General features: G+C 51.7%; 1 protein-coding gene across 1 annotated transcript in view; it reads left to right on the top strand.

The window, feature by feature from the left end:
* The window catches only part of LOC136322514 (transmembrane protein 132D-like), a 96,520-nt gene extending 75,198 nt beyond the window's left edge, over nt 1–21,322 (top strand). The window contains exons 2-4 of the mRNA XM_066254478.1: nt 19,472–20,318; nt 20,486–20,543; nt 21,161–21,322. Of these exons, the coding sequence (XP_066110575.1) occupies nt 19,472–20,318; nt 20,486–20,543; nt 21,161–21,322 (1,067 nt within the window). The remainder of the gene's footprint in view (nt 1–19,471; nt 20,319–20,485; nt 20,544–21,160) is intronic.
* The last annotated feature ends 1,540 nt before the right edge of the window (nt 21,323–22,862 follow it).

Genomic DNA, 22,862 nt, shown 5'->3' with positions numbered 1-22,862 from the left:
GGTAGGTGACCTCCACGTCCCACAGGCATCATGCATCACCAGGGCGAGCCCAGCCACAGGACGAGAGCAGCTGTCTCCCACAGACCATGCACGTGACCTTGCAAAAGGAAGCCAGACTCTCTGATGACAGGGCCTTTCCCCCCTATTCCTTTGGGCTTTAAAATCCTTGGAACTGCTGTGCTCCCGAGGGAATTTCGACCCGAACCTGCTTTTCTGATTAAAAAAAAAAAAAAAAAAAAAAAAAAAGACAAAACCAGGGAAAATGCTTGTTTTCCTGAGTCCGTCCTCAGTCCTGGCCTGATCTCCGATTTCTAGGCCCTTTTCACAGTGGAAAGAGAAGGGTTACAATTTCTCCTGCCTCTGGAATGTTTCCACACCTCGCTACCATGTGTGGGGATTTCCCTCTGTTTTTCATCTCTGGGTCTTAAGCAGAAGGTTACTTACCAGCTGGGTACTGTATTCTGTTGCCTTCCCATAGACACCTCTTCCCTTTCCCCTCCCCCTCCCCTCCCCCTCTCTTTCCCCTCTTTTCTCCTACAAGAGTCGACTCCATCTGTGCCTTCCGTGGGAGGTATCTGCTCTAAAGGCAGACCGTGGTCATTTTAGTTTCATTTATTCCGCAGCATGGGCTGACGCGGTCACTTAGGTTTAGTGACCAGACCTCTAATCTCATTGATATTCCCCGGCATTGGGTAGAATAGGACGGCGGAGACCTTTGGAGTAAGGTCCTGAAAGATAAATGGAGGAGTCGTTTAATCAGCTGAGCTTCCTCAGTAATAGACAATCAATACTAGGCGGCATTGGTGATAGAAATACCGCAGGCTTTGTTTCGTGATGGATGACGGCCCTGGTGGGTTACCCGGAAGGGGGGGTGTGGGGGTGGGGGACACGGGCGACAGATTGTTTTTCTTAAAATTTTAGTTCTGTTGGTCGTCTCCGTGACATTGCCACAGCGGGGAAGGGGGGTGGCTGGGAACCGGGGCGATGAATGAAGCCCAGTGCTGATTTCCACCCTTCAAGTCAGAGAAGGGACAGCTGTCCAGGGCGGCCATGATGACGATGTTTTAAAGTGGTCCTTTAGGTCATTGCCTCTTCTGCTGTTTGCACTGTGTTTGCCGTACAGTCATGGCTCAGTTCATGGTGGGAATGTCCAGGGCCTCTACCTTGGGAGTAGACGCTTGCAGATCCATACCCCGTACCGAGCCGTGCCGTGAGCCATGCCCGAGGGAGATGGGCAGGTATGAAGGTATGAGGGGAGAACAGGGCTGATGGGATTGACAGATGCGGGTGTTGCAAGGCTGTAGGGAGGGGAGTGGCCCTCAGGAAATGGGGGGTTGCACACCCTCCACAGGGGTGCTCTCTGCCTGGCCTGTGAGCACAGCTGTAGACCGAGTTCAGAGATCCCTGACCCTCCAATAACTCCAGACATACAAGAAGTGAAGAACCTCCACGTGGAGTTGCACCAGGGCTCAGTGTTGCCCGAGGATGGGAACATCTTAAAAGGCTACCTGGCCACGTGGGGAGACCTGGTTGTCACCCGGGGGGGGGGGTGCTGCTGGCACCCGGGTCAAGGCCAGCGAGGCTGCCGGACCTCCTACAACACGCAGGACAGCCCCACTGCAAGGAGTCACCCAGCCCCACATGGCGGGAGGGCTGGGCTGAGAAACCGCATCTTCTGTTGGTTTCACACGGGGGCCACCAAAGGCACGCACGTGTGTGCAGATATGTGAGCCTGGGACTGTTTTTTTTTTTTCTTTTTGTATTTTTCTGAAGTGAGAAGTAAGGAGGCAGACAGACAGACTCCTGCATGCTCCCAACCGGGATCCACCCAGCAAGCCCACCAGGGGGTGATGCTCTGCCCATCTGGGCCCTTGCTCTGCTGCAACTGGAGCCATTTTCATGCCTGGGGAGGAAGCCATGGAGCCATCCTCAGCGACCGGGCCAACTTTGCTCCAATTGAGCCTCAGCTGCGGGAGGGGAAGAAAGAGACAGAAAGGAAGGAGAGGGGGATGGATGGAGAAGCAGATGGGTGCTTCTCCTGTGTGCCCTGGCCAGGAATCGAACCCAGGACTTCTGTACGCCAGGCCGATGCTCTACCGCTGGGCCAACTGGCTAGGGCTGAGACTTTTTTTAAAGAAGTGCAAATTCATTTGTATATAAAGCAAAGGCAATTTTGGTTCTCTGAGTGTTTTTATTTGAGGGTTTAACATGTGGCAAATTTAAAGGCTTTTTCTTTCAGTATAAAACTTACTGTTATTTTTTACATTGGATTGTAAACTCCTCAAGCCCTCCTGTGCCACCATCAGCTGCCAGCTCGCCTTCTCGCCGACCAGTGTTGCCTGAATCACCTGACTTCTTGTCCTGCTCGTCCCTTTGCTGTCCCTGGACGAGGGTGTCTGAAATTATCTGATATTTTACATCGCCCAGCAGGTGCCTCTGGAAGTACTTGGAGAGTGCCATCTCCCAGACACAAACACATTTTTCTCCACATGAGTCGTCTTGGGACAGCCGCCCAAATAATATTTATTCCTGCCCACGTGAGACCAACCTCAAAGGAAAGTAGTTCCCCCATACTGTAAAATAAAAAGCAAACACAGGGAGTCACACTGTCAACTCACCCAAAGTCGAGGAAGAGCCTGACTCCGAGGGGGCACTGGCCTCTTTAGTGGGACTGTGGAAATGCTGTCTATTTTTAAGGTTGCCTGTTACCTGAAGGACAGGAAAGGTGGATGCGTGGGAACACACATGCGGAGCGGGAACCCAGAGGACAGTGAGACAGGGGTGTGCGTCTTGAGTGCAGAGGGAGGGAGCAGCACCAGGAGGGGTCGGGCCCATTTCTCCTGAGATCCGTAGGGAGTGAACCTGAGATTCCACAGCAGGGCAGGGGCTGCCCCACGGGGGAGTGGCCGCCTTCCGTTGGCTACTCTACACTCAGTCTCCAAGTGTCCCCCACCAGGAAGCCATTCAAAAATCCCATACCCAGTGAGAACCCTGCATCAGCCTTTTTAAAAATAAATGTCTTTGTTGAAATTTAGCATCAGCCCTGGCCGGTTGGCTCAGTGGTAGAGCGTCGGCCTGGCGTGCAGGAGTCCCGGGTTCAATTCTGGGCCAGGGCACACAGAAGCACCCATCTGCTTTTCCACCCCTCCCCCTCTCCTTCCTCTCTGTCTCTCTCTTCCCCTCCCACAGCCAAGGCTCCATTGGAGCAAAGTTGGTCCGGACGCTGGGGATGGCTCTGTGGCCTCTGCCTCAGGGCGCTAGAATGGCTCTGGTTGCAACAGAGCAACGCCTCAGATGGGCAGATCTTCACCCCCTGGTGGGCGTGCCGAGTGGATCCCGGTCGGGCGCATGCGGGTGTCTGTTTGACTGCCTCCCCATTTCTAACTTCAGGAAAAAAAAAATTTAGCATCTAGAAAGAAATGGGATCAAGTAGATAATGAAAAACCAAACTATCCTTGATTGATAGAGAGAGAACGGTGGTTGCCAGGAGTGGGCAAAAAGATACAAACTTGCAGGTGTGATAGAATAAGGTCTAAAGGTCTTGTGGGAAACATGGTGACTAGAGTTGACAACATTGTGTCGAATCATTGAAACTTGCTCAGGGAGTAGAATTTAAATGCTCTCTTTCTCTCTTTCTCCCTCTCTCTCTAATATAATGTGTGTTTAATGTGTATATATATAATATGTGTATATATATAATGTATATATGTAGTGTATATGTGAATATATAATGTAATGTATATATAATATATAAATGTATATATAAATATAGTTACACAAACATTATATATATAATTGGCAGATAAAATTGTGAGTTACTTGAATTGTACATTATGATCATTTTGTGGACTCATGCACCTGAGTGGAAAAACTCCTTACAAATGTGTTCATGAGCTCGGTGGGAGGACCCCCCCCCCCCGATGTTGCCTACATACATCATCACACCCCTGTGTACGCTCTAATGACCTCTCGGTTCTACTTGTCACTTATACCACAGTGAAGCTCACAGAGAAAAAAAAAGTGCTTGCTTGGTCTTAAGTTCCTCCTATGGTCACTACCCCTTTATTCCCAACGGCGCCCCCTCCCCTGAACATACGTTGGTTTTCGCCCATTTTTGAATGTTATGCGAATGGCCTCAGAGACTACGTAGCTGTCTGAGCGTGGCCTCTTGCACGCTGCATCGGGTTCACGGGTTCCATGGTGGCTGTCAGGTCTGCTCAAGTCTTGCCTAATCGACCAGGGGGGTGGGGGGGTGGGGGTCTTCTAATTTGTTAGAATTTTGTTCCTTTAGCCTCGTTTCTCTGTGTAAATATGCAGGGTTCTGCGTTGTTTCCAAAAAATGTAACATCATTGCGTGTGTGCACATCTCCGTGTGCCCCACCATGACATGTTTTGATAGCAACGTGTCGTTTCAACTGCTACCTGAGGCGTGTGCCCACCATGCTTCACTCTGCAGTTGCGTGCTGGTCAGAGGCCCCCACGACGCCAGCGCTGCCCGATTCTGCAGTGAGTGGCGAGCAGGACAGGGGAGACCCTGGCCCTTTCCGTGGGGCTGCTCACAGACCGTTAAATACATGATAATGCGGAACGTCTTGATAAGGACGAAGATAGGGAATGTTAACACGATCTCATTAAACTGTTCTTGTTGCTGCGTAATTAGGTGGCGGCCAGATACTGGCCGTGAATTCTGAGTGCCTTTGTTTCGAAGTCTGATATTTGGAATGTTAAACATTCAAAACTCTTCCGTCCTTTACAGTTTAATTTTCTTGTCGTTGTTCTTGTCGTGTATTGTAACAGGGGCGACGCAGATTTATTCCTGCATCGAATACCTTTGCATCTACAGAAATAACCTTGATTCTGAATCTCTTTTCTCTGTGATTATCAGAGTGGCTGCCCTTTGCCTAAGCACTTTCTTTGCTATTTGAGGGTCTCCTAGTCTCCACACTCCGTTACCCCCTGACCTATAGGATATTTGTTTAGATTCCGACATTCAAGCCTGTGACATCTCCCTAACGGGGCTCCCTTTCTGTGTGTGAAGAAACTCAGTTTCTCTAACACTTCAGAGTTTAATCCTTTTTTTTTGGAAGAAACTGAGAGGTGGGTGAGGATGGAGAACCTGCTGGGAATGAAATTCTAAATTAAACAAAATCATTTCCATTTTTTATTTTTTGTTAACATACCAAAGTGTTTTTTTTGGGTTTTTTTTCCTCTTTCTTCTTTTGTTGCTGTCATTGTGCCCAAAGAACAGCAGCTCTCATTTTAGATAAACTTGATTTTGATGGACTTCGTGTTGAAGTATTCCATTGTTCATCACAATGAAGGATCTAAATAGTAACTGAGGGTCATAGCAGGACGGAGGCAGCATGGGGCTCTGAGTCCCAATCACACAATGAAGGAAGCAAATGGTAATTGCTTGAGAAGTTTAGAGAAAAATGTGTCAACGATGGGGTGGTCAGAGAAGACTCTTAGCGGAGGAGGTAGACTTTGACCTGATTCTTCAAAGCTGAATAGGGTTTTGGTTAAAAGAATAGAAGCTTCTTGTAAGTGGCTAGCACATCAAAAACAGTGAGGGTTTTTTTTGAGGGGGGGGGGGAAGGGGTTATTGTTTGTGGCTTTTATAACTGCTGTATTTCCTCCATCCATAACATCTTTCATTTCCATGAGTGTTTCAAATTCAAGGACTCCGTGAATGGAGTGAGCCCGATGGCTCATTCAGAGCAAGGGCTTATGGTGTTTTATTTTTCAAGGGGACCTGGCATTGGTCTCACCTGGCCAGTAGGCACTGTCCTTTGGCAGTCGTGAAGGACTGACGTTCTTAGCTGCTACCCTGGTTAAAAGTGCCCGTCTCTGAAATTGGATGGCCCTCTGTCTCTAAGAACAAACTAGAACATTCTCCATTCTTATCTCTGTGCTTTTCGATGAAAGAGAGCTGAGGAAAACAGAACGTGGGCTGAATCGGGCAGGATGGGGTTGGCTGAGTGTGCCGAGTGCCGACGCTCAACATTTAACCTGTCGGCGAGCCCTGTCTCCTCTGCCTTTGAACTGTGACCCATACTATGGCCACTTCCCCTCACCCGCCCTGGCTACCACCCTGGCCCAAGCCACTGTCATCTCTCATCTGGCTCATGGCAGTACCCCCTTGTCTGGCCTTCTGTGTCCTCACCCTCGACCCCCACCTTGCTTCCGTAGCGTAGTCACAGTGATCGTTTTAAAACATCTCGGCTTTGTGAATGATCCTGCAGTCTAGAGATTTAACAATCAAATGCCTGTCGGGGAGGCATGTGATGTGAATGAGGTGTAAGGGTTGGGTGGGGACTGTGGCCAACCAGTGTGTTCTTGCCTCACCTAAAGGACACGGCTGTGTTGCTTGTTACAATATGGCCACGGACTCACCAATGTGTCACATCTAAGAACATGTGGAAGAAAAGCCCTAGAGTCAAGATCTTTATGTGAAATCTGTTTTATAAATATTGGCATTACAATCTAATTATGGTTTTAAATAACACCACGCAGAATCGACTAAAACAGGCTTTGGAGCCAGAATTGGCTCACAGGCCTTCAGTTTGCAACATCTGCTCTCTGGGCATTGGGGAGGGTTTTTAGAAAAGATGTAACAGAAAGACTGTATGCGTGTGGGGGGTGACATTCTGCCACCATCTACCTGGGCGTCCTCAGCAGCGAGTATGGGGAGTGGTAGTTTCCTCTAGAAACGCGAGCACCACGGATGTCCCTGTCTGGTGAAGGCAACCTTGGGATTTAATAAGTTGAATGTTTGAAACAAGGATTTGAAACTGGCTCTCCCCCCGCCCACCCCCTTCCACAGGCCAGAACATGAACGCAGGGAAACAAAATTTACTCCCCAATTAAAAGGGCCCTGGGCTTGTCAGGCTCCTGACATTCCACGTGAGGACCAGTGGGCGTCCCGGGCCATTCAGTCCCACGCCTCACTGCATGATGTCCGGGTACCAGAGGTCTCAGAAAAAAGAGCGTCTATGGCTCCAGGGCAGGGCTTCCAGGCAGAACCGGGCAGACTGCACAGTGGTTATAATTACTCTGATTCAAGCATAGAAATTAGCTTGCTCACTCAGAAATAAAATGTGTTGCCACACGGAAGGAGACACAAGACTCAGTACAATGAGGTATGGAGTTCCGCCTTTGGTGCCGATTTAAAGAAAACAGATTTGTTTATCTGTGCCCTGGTCTTAGAGAGCCTTCTGAGGTTACAGCTTCTTGTCAGAGTGCTTTCTTTATATCCTGAGTCTATATCTCTTCCTTGATGATGGAATGAAGTGAGGGGACTCTTAGACCCATCTCTTCTCCCACCCAGTACCCTACATAGATGGGTATCATCCTTCTGGTTTCTTGCTGTGTCTTTTTTTGTTGTTTTTTTTTTTTTTTTTTTTTTAGTGAGAGGAGGGGAGGCAGAGACAGACTCCTGCATGCACCCCAACAGGGATCCACCTGGCATGCTCACCATAGGGCGATGCTCTGCCCATCTGAGGCGTTGCTCCGCTGCAACTGGAGCCATTCTAGCGCCTGAGGCAGAGGCCATGGAGCCATCCTCAGTGCCTGGGGCCACCTCACTGTAATTGAGCCATGGCTTCAGGAGGAGAAGGGAAGAAGGGGGGGGAGGGGTGGAAAAGTAGATGGGCACTGCCTGGGAATTGAACCTGGGACTTCCACACACTAGGCCAACACTCTACCACTGAGCCAACCAGCCAGGGCCACAATTTTTTTTTTTTAATTTGCAGACATAGAAACAGCCAGAGGACTGGGTAGAGAATGGTGACACTTTGGACACAGCCTGTGACCTGGTTGTAAAGAATAGTGGAAGGGAGGGAGGGGACTCCAGCAACCCAGGGCGGGTCCGCCCTCAGCGGTGCACACAGGGGTCTCCCTGCTCTTGCCATGTCAGCTTAGCTGTTTAACTTCCTTTTCATCAAGTCAGAACCATGGAAGGCTTTTAAGGTGGTGGTGTCACATTTCCTCAAAGTGACACCTATTAATCCTCCCACAGTAACATGCCGCGCTTGAAGTGTTAATTTAATTTGCTCTCCAGTCACTTCAGAAGAAACTGTCTCATGCTGAGTAACCAGATCTCGGGAACACAAGTAATTGCTTGAGATGCGGATGTGGGGAGGAGGGATGCATGTGTGGAGGAGGGGGAGGGTGTGGGGGAGGAGGGGCACACATGGGGAGGAGGGACACACATGGGGAGGGGGGATGCTTTATCCCAGCCCTTGGTCCCTCAGACTCCCTGAGCTCTGACACCGACTGGGTATTGTTTGGTTTTCATTCTTGGTCTTCGAGGTGCCGAGACGGGGGATAAGATGATTGTCGTAATAATGCGAGAGCTAGAAAGGGGGCTAGGAGCAACCAGTCCAGGTGGCTGGTCCTGCTACATTTAGAATCACTTGACAGTTAGTTTAGAAGAATTCTCTGATTGGGTCCCATCCGTGAACATCAGTCAGCATGGGGTGGGGCGGGTCTCATTGTCTCTTCACGGATGCCTAGGGCGCAGCCGGATGGCGAGGCCCACCGTGCTCAGTCCTCCACTGGACAGTCAGGATGCTGACAGCCAGGTGACAGCTGGAATGACCTCCCACTCTCGGGCAAGGATGGCTTCCCAGACCTCCTCCTCTGATCGGCCGTGCATTCAGTGATGGCTTATCACCTCCCCTGTGCACACTGAACCCCGCCGTCCACTCTGAACCCTGACCTCCCCACCATAAGGCAGACCCGGGACCAGAGTGCTTAGGGGAGTCCAGGCTTCACAAAGCCCAGCATCTGTGCAGGTCAGCAAGCACATCCTCTCCCTGGAACCCCTCCCACTTAGACCCCAGTTGTCAGGGTTAAGGACCTGGGAGAATTGGCGATCCTCTCCTCTCTGGGCAGGACCTTAACCTGGTGCTTGATTTTACCACGGTGACATAGATTCTTTCTGGGCACCGGGGGAAGAGACAATATCAGTGCCACCTGCCTGCTTCTGTTTGCTATCAAATTCTGGGCAGATATGGCCCTCTTGGAATCTTCTGTGGACAGAACAACCCTGGGTGTGAATGTGTTTCCATACACCTGGCCTCCCAGGACCGTGGCGGAGTCCTTTCCACGTTTTCTTTTCTTTAGGACATTGTTGTAATTAGCCTGGCCACACACAGGTGAAGCCACCATTCACATCTGCGGAGTTTTTACCAAACCCTGTCTTTAAACGGTGGTTCATCCCACGACCACACCGAGGATGACCCTAAAGGCTAGTCCTAGTGGAAAATGTCCTGTAGTCTTGATTATGAATCCATTATGGCCCACTTGTCCCTTATTTTGGGGGTGGGATAAGGAGTTTAGACTGCTGGGGATTAAGTTTGATTGGCGAGTTCCAGCCTCCTCCCTGGAGCTTTGAAGACGATAGTAGCCAAGAAACACCTCACAGATGCTCTATTTACAAAAGACTCACGTCCATTTACAAGTAGGCATTTCCCTTGTCAGGCTGGAATAAACTTGTCACCCGGAGGCTTCACATTTAATCTAAAGTTTAAGTGTTGGTGGTTACTGTTTTAGGCACATACTCCATGGCAGAGCCCCGGGGCTTGCAAAGAAGCACTTTCTGGTGGAATAAATCGTTTACTGAATCATTTTCAAAACATCTCGGCTACGTGTATTTACAGAATTGTTTCCTTATGAGGGCTCCCAGAAACGTGTCCTATAAGTGAATAAATGTTTGACAGAGGGAAGAAAAACACACACACACACACACACACACACACAATGAAGGTTTTCCCTACAGATATCATTCATGAGGAATTGTACCTTTATATAAGGACCTGCCCCCCCCCCAAAAAATGAATTCTTGTGTTCCTGTGTCATGCAATCACGGTATGCCTCTGGTTTTGTTACAGATGTGGGCATTATTTTCATTCTAGGAAATGTAGTTTTTGTTGTTACTATTGAACTGAACTGGATCTGACAGTTTTTTACTTCATTTTTTTTTGTGTGCGTGCGTGTGTGTTTGTTTGTTTTTTAAGCCTGCATCTTGCGCACGTAGGCAGCTCCTGGTGGGTTTTGCGCTAGGACGGCCAGATTGCCGGTTCTGAAAATAGTCATGTTAATAATATACTTGCTAATGTGTATTGAACACGTACGTGGAATAACTCAGGTAATTCAATGGCTGTACAGAGCACATGCTGTGATGATCTTCGTTTTATTGATGAAGAAAATGAGACTAAGGGTGAGGGAGTTACTTCCCCAAGCTGCGCAGCTAGCTGGAGGGGCAGCCTGTTGGTGGCCGTGAGGGTCATGAGCCCGGCTGCCTGACCTAGAAGCTATTTTCCTAACCACCCGTCTCCCTGCCCAATTTCCATTTTCAGTTTTGCCCTTAAAGTGGTAGAAAGCAAGTTAATTATTGGCCATTTATCCCGTTTTAGTAAAAGGACATACATTAAGAGCTTGTGTATGTCGAAGGCATGGTGGGTCCTCTCAGTCGTACAGTATTTAGCCTCAGAGATGCGCAGAAAGCAAACTGCTTCCTCTCTCTAACTGGGTCGTGTCGTGACAAATCGGCTTCCGTTGCTCCGGGGAGCCAGCACTTGGGGCGGGGGGGGGGGGGTAATGGGCACGCATTCTAGACAGAGACTCGGCTGCTTCCTGTTCCTGCTCTCTCGGCCTCGGCCTGGCCTCGATGTTCTTACCTGCTAAGTGGGAAGAATGAAACACTTGTCTGGGCACCACGCGAGCACTGAGTAATCTAGTAAATAAAAAGTGCCTGCCGCTCCGGGGGAAAAACCCCACAATATTACTTTCCTTCTTCCTTCTCTTCCCCACTTTTCCTGTGAAACACCTTTCTTCACAAACCGATTTCCAAAGAAACCCGAGTGCAGAACTGGGAAGTTCAGAAAGAACAAAGTCAGGACAACTAGCCTTTCTTTCCCTTTCCTTTTCCCTTTCCCTTCCTCCCTTCCTCCCTTCCTCCCTTCCTCCCTTCCCTGGAATAAAACTGCCACAGTAACAAAATGCGTCAGAAGCTCATGTTCTTCTTAGTGCCACCATATCCTCTGGGCATCTCCTGGCCAGTCCAGGGACACCTGTGAGGCTGAATCCATTCTGGTGTCTGGGTGGAAATTAGCATATTCCATTCCCCTGGCCATGGTGATTGGCTTAGTCATGAGCATGTGACCCAGTCTGGGCCAATGATCCTCTAGCCTTAGATATTAAAATTATTATGAAGGGGGTGGAGCTATAGTTTTCAGTGGGCTGGACCCCAGGGGGGTGGGCACATCTACCAGGCGCTGCCACGGACCACTACCCTGAGTGAGCACTCCCAAAATAAATTCATTAATTTAGGAGGAAACAGAGGCAAGAGACCAGTGCCGCAGGTGGACCCGCATCCTAACTTTTGAGCCATTTGAAGCTTCTTCTAGATGTGGGAGCCAAAGAAATGCCTTCCTTTGCTCAAATTGCTTGGATTTGGGTTTTCTGACAGTTTTTACAAAAACAGACAAGCAAACAAGCAGCCCTCACAGAAGGCCTAGGATGCAGTGACTGTCCCCCTTCTGTGCAGCCCTCACAGTCAGTCGCAGCATGAAGCATACATGTGTCAACTATAATGAGGGCGACAAAGTCATCGTCTACCAGGAAGTGTGGAATGACGGACTCGGAGCCAGGGTGGTGGTGGGGTTCCGTTCTCTGGGCCTCCACGCCTGGGTGTTCAGGTGGCGCACTGCATGCGTGCTCCTGTGCCAGAGGACGCTGTGGGGCTCACGGCCAGTCTGGGCTTCCTGGCCCCTTACCTCCGCTTGAGGGGTCGAGTCTCTTATATCTTCTGACTCCCACCTATACTTAAAAAAAAAATGTTTATTGGTTTTAGAGAGGAAGGGAGAGAGAGGAGAGCAGACACATTGATCTATTCCTGTATGTGCCCTGATGGGGGATCGAACCCACAACCTCTGTGCTTCTGGACACTGCTCCAACCAATCGAGCTCTCCGGACAGAGCCCACCTACACTTTTGACACCTTCTTCCACTCGGAAGGACCCTTATGATGGCATTGAACCCACCCACTATTCCAAAAATAACCTCCCCATCCCATGCTCCTTGACATAATCACATCTGCAAAGCTCCTTTGCCATGCCAGGTGTAACATCATCTCAGGTGCCTGGGGCCAGGACGTGGGCACCTGGGAGGGGGAACAGGATTTCACCTGCCGCACCGCTTAGTCGATTATCCTAGGACTCATTTGGAGATTTCTAATTTCTGGGCTCAAGGAGTTACCCCTCGCCGCCTGGCCCTGGTTTCCAAACAGATGCGTGCGCTAATTTCGTGAGCTGTTCAGAGAGCAGCCTGCACCCTCCGGGGGTTCTTGCCCACACGCTCGACTTCTGAGGCCCTCTCCCGATGCAGCCTGCCAGCCAGAACCGCGTCTGCTTGCCAGGGAACTGAGTCAGAACATCTGCTCCGGAGGACCTCATTTATCACCTGGGGTCCCTGTGATCCTGGAGATGGGCCCTTTTCCAGGCTGTCCATTTTCCATGTGTCCACATGTTGTGGGTTTAAAGGTGCATTCGGATCACACTTCAGGCTGCACCTCTGATGCTGTTTGGTGGGGGCGTGCTTCCTGGCATCTTTCTGGAAACTGCATCTGTCCGGGTCAGCAGGCTGGCCGTGGTGGCCACTGCATAATGGAAAACTCTCAGCTCCAGGACCTTGGGCATCAGTGGCTGAGAAATAATTATCATAGTCTATCTGGGGACCGGTCAGTCCAGTTTTTCCGAGGCGGTTCCGAAGTGTGTTCAGGCTGATTGTGGATGGCTTCCCACGGTTCCTGTATGTCATCATTCTTTCTCCATGTCTGCTCCTGCGCTGGGCTGTCACCACCCAGCCCGACGGGGTGGACGTGGTGTTCTGTGCGGTGCAGAGGTGGCCGGCAGGAGCAAGCTCCCGAGACCGGCAGCTTCACCATTGTGACAGGGCCGGGACCGACCGGGAAGACGCCACTTAGCATCTCCAACTTCTTCCCTGTTAAACGATAATTTCCACAGAAATGTGAGATCACGACTGTCCTGCAGACAATGAATTCATGTTAAAAATCTTATTTAGCTCCTTAATGAAATAAGGACCTCGGGCAGCTGCTTGAGCCGACCTGAGGGGGGAAAATGAAGAACTCATTTCTGTCGAGGAAAAGGGTGTTGAAATGCACAGACGTGTCCACACAGGCCCGACTCTCCCGGGAGCGGGGGCGGGCTGCCTCTTCCCTGGCTGGAGAGAGCTGACTTGCCTATTGACAGACAAGAATTAATTTGAGCTATTAATCGGTTATCTTCAATGTTGTAAAATAGCCCCTATAGACTCGGAGTCTGGAAACTTGGACAGATGTGCTGGTCTACCACTGATGCAGTGATGTTTTCCTACCTGGTAACCTCCCCTCTAAACAGCCGTTAGGAGTCTCTATGCTTTGACCCTGTCTCTGGACTCCAGGGACCTCAGGGTTTCGTAGAAAGTGACTTTAATGAAGTTCTCCCGCTGCAGACGGAGTGTTGGAGAAAGTGCTGCTCGGGCATCGTTAGGTTGGAGGTGAGAAGTAGAATTCATCCTCTGTATCCAAATGGCATCTTCCTCACCGGACTTTGTCCCCTGTAGGCGTTCAGGAAGATTCAGCAGCCATGACCTTCTCAAGTGCGGGTTTGGGGTGATGAGCTGCTGACCCTGAGCGGCAGAGGGTGGTTTGAGGCTGATGGCCCCAAATGCTTTCATTTATCCATTTGTTCATTCTTTCATTCATATATTTCCTTACAGCCCCTCTGTGCCCCACGCATTGTTCTGAGCCCTGAACCTATAACTGTGAACCTAGTCTGTTCAGAGCTCTGCCTCCAAGAACCTGTCGGAGAAAGAGGGGAGAGTCGGCAGATTTAATCAAGAAAACGGAAAAGTCAGCTGACACGAGGGCTCATTCTTGGCGTTGTGCATTCTACGGGTTGTGTAATGATGTGCGTCCATCATTGTGGTCTCGTATAGACCCGTTTCACCGCCCTAAATATCCTCTGAGCTCTGTCTACTGCCCTCCTCCGCCTCAGCCCCTGACAACCCCATCTTTCCTGGTCTCCGTGGTTCTGCCTTTTCCAGGATGTCAGAGAGTTGGGGTCCTAATTTTTGTAGCCTTTTCACCCTGGCTTCTTTTACTTGTTAATAGGCATTTAAGGTTCCTAATCTTTTCAGGGCTTGATAGGTCCTTTTTTGTTTTGTTTTTTTTTTAGCTGAATAATACTCCGTTGTCTGGATGGACCACAGCTGATCGGTCCATCACCGGCTGAAGGACTCTTGATTGCTTCCCAGTTTTTAGCAACGACAAATAAAGCTTCTGTCAATATCCCTGCATAGGTTTTAGTGTGCACATGCATCTTCAACTCCCTTGAGTAAATACCAAGGAGCATGATCACTGATGGTACGCTAAGAGTATATTTAGTTTTGTAAAAAAAACAACAACAAAAACCGACAAAAAAAACCCTCCCAGAACTGCCTGAACTGGCTTCCAAAGTGGCCGTCCCACATGGCATTCCCACCAGCAGCGAGCGAGACTCCTGGTGCTCTACATCCTCCCAGCGTTGGGTGGTACCCGCCTGCCGGAGATTTGGCTGTTTTAATAGGTGTGTGGTGGTTATATATACTTTTCACTGGGTATTTAGTTTGTTGCAGGATTTTTTTTTTTTTTATCTTCAAGCCTGACAGTGCATTGAACATTCTTATAAAACACAACTTTCCTGAGCGTTTGTTCATTTTTTTTTTATGTCCAGGAATAGATTCCGAGGCATGCACGGAGCAGGGCAGAGAGAACGGGGATCACACACTTGTCTTGGGTGTTGTCAGTTCCTCTCCGGGAAATAGGGCCCCGAGTATGCCTCCGCATGAGCCCCGGGGTGCGGATGGAGCTGTGACTGGGGTCTGGACAGCATGGTTCACGGTGATTAAAAAAAACCTCTTTGTCAAGTCTGAAAAGGAAAACTATGTCATGTCGAGAGTGGCCTGGCTTTTTATCTCTAGTCTTGGCATCTGGGAGAAACAGATCCTGGCCTCCTTCCTCTCAGCTGGGCGGGTCCCCCACACGCGGAAGGTCAGCTGCAATGGTACCTTCGCTGACTCGGACAGTCAAGAGTGTGTGAGGGTGACCTTTTCACACATCACCCATGACTGATGTGCATGTGTGCACGCATACACACAACGCATACGTACATGGCGCCTGCACCTACAGGAGTCTGAACTATAATTCAAGAGGCGGTGGTTCTCAAATAGCAGTGATTTTGCTCCCCTGTGTGGTTTGCCGGACAGAGCACCTCACAGTCCAGACGGCCCCAGTGGAATTTCATTTTCGGATTAATAATGTAGGACCCAGGCAAGACTTGGGACGTGCTTCCAGTAAGAAGAGACTTCGTTGTTATTCTGAAATGCCGACTGAAGTGGGTGCCCCGTGTTCACCTCGCAACCCTACACGCAGCCGCTTCCAGAGGTGAAAGGCGTCTCTTTCAGGAGCGGTTAAAGCCACAGCACCAAAATCAAATGCGATTTCTTTTCCTTAATGAGTTTTTACTGTAATTTACTGCACACAGCTCTTTCTTTTTCCTTCTTAATATTATTTGACACCTGGCTCATTTTTAGGCAGAATTGGTGTTTTCAGGTGATTTCAGGAAGAACTGTGGGAATTTGAGGATAATGAGTTTATGTCTTAGCCCATCTCGTGCATTGCGGAATAGAATTGGCATTTTGTTTTGTTTTGACAAAAGGAAATAACATGAGTTGTAGGTCAAGTTGGAGCATTTTCAAGCAGTAGACGCTCAGGTCAGATACCAGGTGAAAAGACCAATAGGCCATTTGTAGAATAAAGGTCAGACAAGACTTGTCTTAAAAAAATGGTCATCGTGACCCCTCCTTGTTGCTTTCCCAGATAAAGTCAGAGGCCCTCAAAACCGTCACCCTGGGGCTGTGTCATTAGCTGCCTAGTTAAGTTTGGATCCCTCAAGTCATAGGGATCTGGTGTTCGACAGGAGAGTCCATGGAGCAGTGGTGTCAGTATGAATGTTTAACCTTGTATAACTCGGGTATGAGGCTTTGGCAGTCTCCAGAATGAGTGACAGGCGGGTGTGACGACAACTGAAGACCATTGTTCAGAGTAGTGCCAAAATGTATTTTTAAGAATGGAAGTCTTTTGGGGATCCTGCTGCGTAGCGAGGCACCTATTTTATCTGTTCCCAAATCATGCAGATTACAGGGTGTGCTCAGTGGGATCAGAGGGTCCAGGGTTCTAATTACTGCGTGATGGCCACAGAGAGGACCGCACATAGAACCCTAGTGTAAAAATATAAATTCATTGATGCATCCGTCCACGCGTTGGTCCAGTAGTGGTTGGGTGCCTCATTTTTTGCCAGGCACTCTCCGAAGGAGTGTGGAAAAGTGTTGCCTCCGCTCCCGTGCACATAGACCACGGAGCCTCAAGGCCTACGACGGGGCCAGGGCACGGTGCCTGGAAGGCATAAATGGGACGTATAAAGCAGCATTGTGCCATCAAACGCTGCAGAGAAGTGACATACAGAGTGCAGCCTGGGGGGCAGAGCAACAGGGATACCCTGAGAACATGGGGGGGGTGCAGGAGGAGGCACCTTGTGAACATTGGCAGAAACTCTCAACCTGCCCTGTGTTTTCACAGAAACTCACCTGTGAAAAATACAAGCTTACAGAAACTAGAAATCCCAGGTGACTTCTGCATAACGTCAACCATGTGATCCTGTTCCAGCCAAGTTTCTGATGGTGTTGATGGTAGTTTTGAGTTCTGAAAACCAGCAAGGCCCGTTTTCTCAGTGGAACCATGGCGACTCATGGGGTGGGTCAGCCGGAAGGGCTCACAGACCCGGCCTTTTCACAGGGTCCGGCACAGCCCAAGCCCCGTCCTGCTTCCTGAAGCGGGGCTCCTTCTGCTTGGCGCAGGATCGTGCTGCTGTGGTCACAGATGTTTATAAGCTCAGGGGGAACATGTCCCGCGGGCTTCCCATCCAGGAGTTGAAGAAAATGCCCATGCAGCCGGGCTCCCTGCACTGTTAGAACTGGGGGGCCTTCCACATTCCGGCCAGCACCTTCCTTCCACGGGACAGCCCATGAGACACCAAGCGGGTCAGTGACTCACTTATACTTGGTGAGCTGTGGGCAGCAGAGCCAAGGCCCACAGCCCTTTCTCTGAGCTCTATGCTGTGTCCTGTGCGCTCTCTCTTTCTCTCTCTCTCTCTCTCTCTCACACACACACACACACACACACACACACACACACACACACACACGGTTGCCCAGCGGGCCCCAGATTCAGGTAGGTGTTGTGCATGGGAACATGCGCCCCCCCCAGGGGTGCCATCGAATCAGGTTGGCACCGTGAGCGTCAGGGCTGGGGGCTGCTTTTTGTGCAGAGTAGCCAGAGACAATCACATGGCGACTGCAGAGAAGGGCCCCCCCCCCCGCCTGGCGGGTGGCGCGTTGCCTGGAAAGCCGGTGTTCCCAGAGTGGGCAATTTCCATTTGTAAAACCCGTTAAATTGGTTCTCGAATTATGTAATTTCTGCGTCTGTGTTTTTCTAACAGAATAGAAGGCACACTGTAAAAATAACGTTTGGAATTTATTTTTCCCCCCCGAGGGAGGGATTTGTTGGGTGAGGAACAAACAGAGCATGCTTTTGGTGCACTGGTATCGACACTGGTTTTGCAAAGGATGGGATTGATGACCGGGACTTGCTTCCCTTGATTCATGGGTTCTAGGGACCAGAGGTGTGCACCTTGCACCCTTGCACCCAGCATGACAAGGTCTGGTCCCTTCATCTGTCTCTGGAGGGCTCCCCCCAGTGCACCCTTCCCAAGTCCTTCCTCTTTATCCCTCAGCCTAGCCCCGAGGGGAGTGTGTGATGTCCAGACACTCATGGCTGCCCATCTGTCTGCATTCATCTTTGCCCCTGCACCCTTGACTGCTTCCTTGTGCCCGGCGTGTCCTCAGGGGTGGTGTCTGTGATGGGCAGAACATGGACACAGCCCCAGACCCACACACGGTGACAGTGACACCTGCATCTCGTGTTCATGGACCGTCCTTCCCCGTTTGATGCGACACTTTCTTAACGCCTTCCTAACTCGTGACAACCTCACTCCTTTCAAGGAAAAGACAGGAAGTCTTGCCTTAATCCTGAAAACACCAAAGGCCAATGTGTCCGCCACTGAGCTTTGAAAGTATTATTTTGTTTGGGTTGCATGGTATGCGTGCTCGACCTCTGGGCATGGCGACTGGTGCCTGGTTTTTGAGTTAGGTTAGTGGAATTTAGTTTTTTTGACAACTGTATGAACAGTCAGGCACTGCTTAGGGGTGGGATAGTTCTAAGAAGCGCATCGGGGTGATTGCATCGTCAGTGCAGGTGGCGCGGGTGACTCTGCCACCTGCAGGTACAGCTGGAGGAGCTCAACCCTCAAGGGCTGGGCGTATGTGTGTGTGAGTGTGAGTGAGTGTGAGTGTGCTAGCAGCAGCAGCGCAGACCCCAAGTGACCGCACTGGGAACCCCGACAGCGGCTCTCCCGCTCCCACAGGAAACAAAGGCCTGCAGCCCTGGGCCAGGTGACCAGGTGACAGCCCGGAGCTGCCCCACCAGGGCTCTTGCATCTTTGTTCATTGCTCTACGACTATGGGTCCGCAGGTTCTCTCTACCTGTAAATAAAGAGCCAGCCCCACACCTGCGCTCGCGCCCTGGACCCCAGGGAAAACAGGGACTCAGCCCGGCTCCTACAAGGCCTGTGCAGAGCACGCTCTTTCTTCCCGAGTGCCCGTGGCCATCGCCGGAGGGCGCCACGGTTGGTCACGGGTTGCAGGAAGTGCACCTACCCAGGTGAGCGCCCCGGGCAGTTCTAGTGAGAGTGTCACTAGGAACAGGGCAGGCTGAGGCTGCGCAGAGCAGCAGTGCGTCGCCTACGACGTAACAGCACGGCAGCGTGACCACTTGGTGATGTCACAACATGGTGACATTGTAATAGGATGACACGACTCATCATGACTTGAGAGCATGGCAACTTCCACCCTTGCAACACTAGGCCAGGACTGCATGACGACTTTACGGACACCACATTACGACAGGGCTGCTTTACGATGCTGCAGCAACAGCATTTACGACATGGCTACCTGACCAACATCACAGCATCATGACAGGACAGGGCTAGATTACAACGACGCACTTACGACATGACTACCTTACGGATGGACATCACAAAATGACAACACGACGACAAGATGTATAGCCGCCACCGGACGGTGTTCGCGTTTCAGCTCCCGCATAGCCTGTCGGGAGCCCTGTCTCTTGCTTGTCAGGCGCGGCTACTAGGTTACAAGAGCGTTTGCCCGCGACACGCCCAAGTGCCCAAGCCCGGGACTGCGGTGGCGGCGGCTGCCTTCCGCTCTAACGCTGCCCTCCTTCCTCCCGACAGTGACCGAGGGCCGCGGCGCCCTGGAGAGCATTCAGCGCTTCTCCCTGCTGCCCACCTACCTGCCGGTGACTTACCGCGTACACGGCGCCGACGCGGCCTTCTTCCTCAAGGAGGCCGACCAGGACGTGATGCGCAACTCCAGCCTGCAGTCCCGCGTGGAGTCCTTCCTCGTGCACCGCGCACGCCGGCCTCCCGCGCTGAGCGCCAGCTACGGCCCGTTCTCGGCGCGCCAGGCGGTGCCGCCGGACCTGCTGCTGCCACCCGCCGGGCCCCCGGGCGCGGGCGGTGCGCTGTACCCTGGCCGGAGGCTGCAGGCCCACATCCTGCGGGAGGACATCTACCCTGGCCAGCCCACCGTGCAGGTGCTGTTCCACGTGCTGGGCCGCGGCGACTGGGACGAGCCGGAGCCGCTGCCCTGCCTGCGGGTGTTCGCCTTCCGGGAGACGCGGGAGGTCCGGAGCAGCTGCCGGCTGCGTGGCGAGCTGGGGCTGTGCGTGGCCGAGCTGCGGCTGCCGTCCGGCTGGTTCAGCGCACCCGTGGTGGTGGCCGGGCGGAGGCGGCCCGTGGATCCAGCAGCGGGCAGCGCCGCGCAGCTCTACTACACTGTGCACCCGGGCGACGCGCGCGGGGACTGCGCCCGTGGAGATCCAGATGAGGCGGAGCCCCCGCTGCAGCGGATCGGGAGCGTCTTCCTGCACCAGGCGCGCCGGCAGCCCGCGCTGCGGGAGCTGCGCCTGGACGACAACGTGGCCGTGCACTACCTGCCGCAGACGGCGCACCAGGGCGACGTGCTCACCTTCCCCGTGTCCGTGTCCAGGAACTGCACGGAGGACCAGTTCACCTTGAGGTGAGTGCGCGCGGGGTGTCCACCCCTGCGGGTCAGATGCGCTTCTGATGGGCTGTGTGCACCCGGCTCCTCACTTCCACAGCGTGGTGCAGGCCAGCCTCACCTGTCCACTTTATGCATGTAGTGGCCGACATATTTGGGTTCGTCCATGTTCTCTGCTGTCACAGAACAGCCGAGGATGCCAACGGGGCGCCTGTGGAAAAGTTTGCGGTGCCCTCGGCGAGGGTCAGGAGGGCTCACGTGGCCTTTGACCAGCAGAGACCAACGGCTGCTCGGTGAAACAACCAACAGACGAGGTTGCAGAGCCAGGCCTGAGGTAGGGTTGTCTCTGCTCAGCCTGTGAGCTGAGCCCATCTGTCATTCTGAGTCTGGGGTGGCAGCAACCTTGGTGACAGTTTTGTTTCTCTCTGGACATAGTGCTGGGAGTTCAAGACATAAGAGAACAAAACATGTGGAGAACCCACAGTAGGGTATGTTGAGCATCTTGTGTAAGATGCTAAGACAAGGCATCTGGAAGGAGTGCTGTGTGATTTACAGAAAGAACATGGGATATGTGACATGAGAGACACTCCTTACCTCTGCTTAATTAGATTTTCGTTACTTTGTTTTTGTTTTAAACCCACTCGAATCTGATTGTAGCAGCCATTTGGCGTAGCGTTGGGGGTCGCTAAGCACGGCCTAACATAGTAACCTAACTCAGCAGCCTGACCCCGAGTGCCCTGGGGTAGACCCTGCACCCTCACCCTTGGAAATGGGAGTGCCGTGGAGCCCTGCACGCTTTCTGTGTGGGCGTGAGGTCCACCCTGTGGCCTGAGGCCTCGCTGTCTCCCTCTGTCCTGCAGAGGCCAGACCAGATCTGCTGGCCGCGGACCTCTCTGCAGGGCGTGCGCAAACTATGGGCTTTGCGTTTCCAGCTTCAGCTGTCTCACAGGATGTTCTTTGCGGAGGTGGGTGCTTATGTAGACACCAAAGGCTTCAACGAGGAGAGCTTTTTCTCGATGTGACCTCGTGCTCTCCAACATGCTTTCATTGGGGGGCTCCTAACTGTCGATTTCCCGGACCCTGGGTTAAACTCCACACCCCAAGCTTTCGCTCTCCAGGAAATACCACACCTGCTTTTTGGGAAGCAGTTGTGCGTGCAGCGTTAGCTTCAGAAAATGTTTTGTGCCCGACGACTGTCTGCTGCATGCTGAGAATGTCCGTCAGAGTTTTGAGGGTGGCCCAGGCACGGGCAAGCCCTGGCAAGGCCAAGAGACATTTAGTTTGTGGGGCCCCTTGGTCTCTATAAGGGGTGCAAATTTAGCAGCCAACACAGCCGCCGCCTCTAGATGTGATTGCTCCATTTATGTCAATGACTGGAACATTTTGGATGTTTGTAGCAAAACGTATTTGTTCCAGCCCGTTGAGAAATTGGTGAAAAAGAGAAACGGGTTTCCAGTTAAGACAGTAGTAAATGTTTCTCGAGTGTGCGTTTACCTTGGGGAGGTGGCGCGCACTCTGTCTCTTTAAGAGCTCGCATTCATAACATGCTCGCAGCGTGTGTACTCCAAGGTCTGTAATGACGTGGAAGTCTCATCTGTTTACGGAAACAGCTGGAGGTAAACCTGGACCCGGCAATGCGATTAGCCTTTAGTCTGAATCCTCGTAATTAGAAAATAATAAAACTGTATATCTTTTTTAATGAAGTCAATTTGACACTAATTGAGCATAGCTTCCAAATGTTGGGCATTAGCATGGGGCTGCTCTCTCTGGCCATCTGCTGGAATAACCCTGAAGGGTCAGGCCCCGTCGCATCTCCTTGGGTGCTTTCCTCCTGAAGTTGGGACTCGCGCCTTCGCAACGCGGCCGTGGCAGTGTTAGCACCACCCGGAGTCGAGCTCCCGTTTCATGGACCGGGTGCCAGCCCGGCATCCATCACCATTAACCGGTGCCCCAGGGGAGAGAGGGGACTGACTGAGTGCCACCAGCAGGAGGGAGGCCGCTGTTCAGTCTGAGGACTGATGCTATAGCGAGTGACCACCTCCCACCCCCTCCCAGGTCATTTCTGTAGCCTGTGACCACAGGGGGACACCACGGCTAACACACAGGGAGGGGGTGGCTTCCGTTCTGGGGACCGAGTTCTGTTGTGAACGTTATCTGTAAGGGCAGTTTAACAAAACCGCTGTGCATGTGTGTGTGTTTGCACACTTGCATGGAGCATGTGTTAACCTTTGAGAAGAAGGGAACCCTGATGGGGCTGCCTGCCACCTCTGAACTCTGTCCTGCGGGCTGTGCCTTCCAGAGCAGACCTACCTCCCCGGGAGGAGAAAGGCAGACGCTTTCTTCCTTCGATGTGGGGGCTGCCTTTGGATTTCAGAAAGCATTTTCCCTCTAGGGAACCACCGATCACCCACTGCACCTGGGCACTTCCTCTTCCTCGTCTGTCCTCTGCGCTCTCGCCTCTGTCCCCTCTGACCTCCTCCGCCCGCAGAGCGCCCCTTTCGGAAACCTCAGTCTCGGTCGCCTGGAGGAAGACGGGGACTCTGGCTCTGTCTTTACACGCTC

The sequence above is a fragment of the Saccopteryx bilineata genome, chromosome 2 (genome assembly GCF_036850765.1).
Source record: "Saccopteryx bilineata isolate mSacBil1 chromosome 2, mSacBil1_pri_phased_curated, whole genome shotgun sequence".
Taxonomy (NCBI): domain Eukaryota; kingdom Metazoa; phylum Chordata; class Mammalia; order Chiroptera; family Emballonuridae; genus Saccopteryx; species Saccopteryx bilineata.
This window is presented reverse-complemented; position numbering and strand designations above follow the sequence as displayed.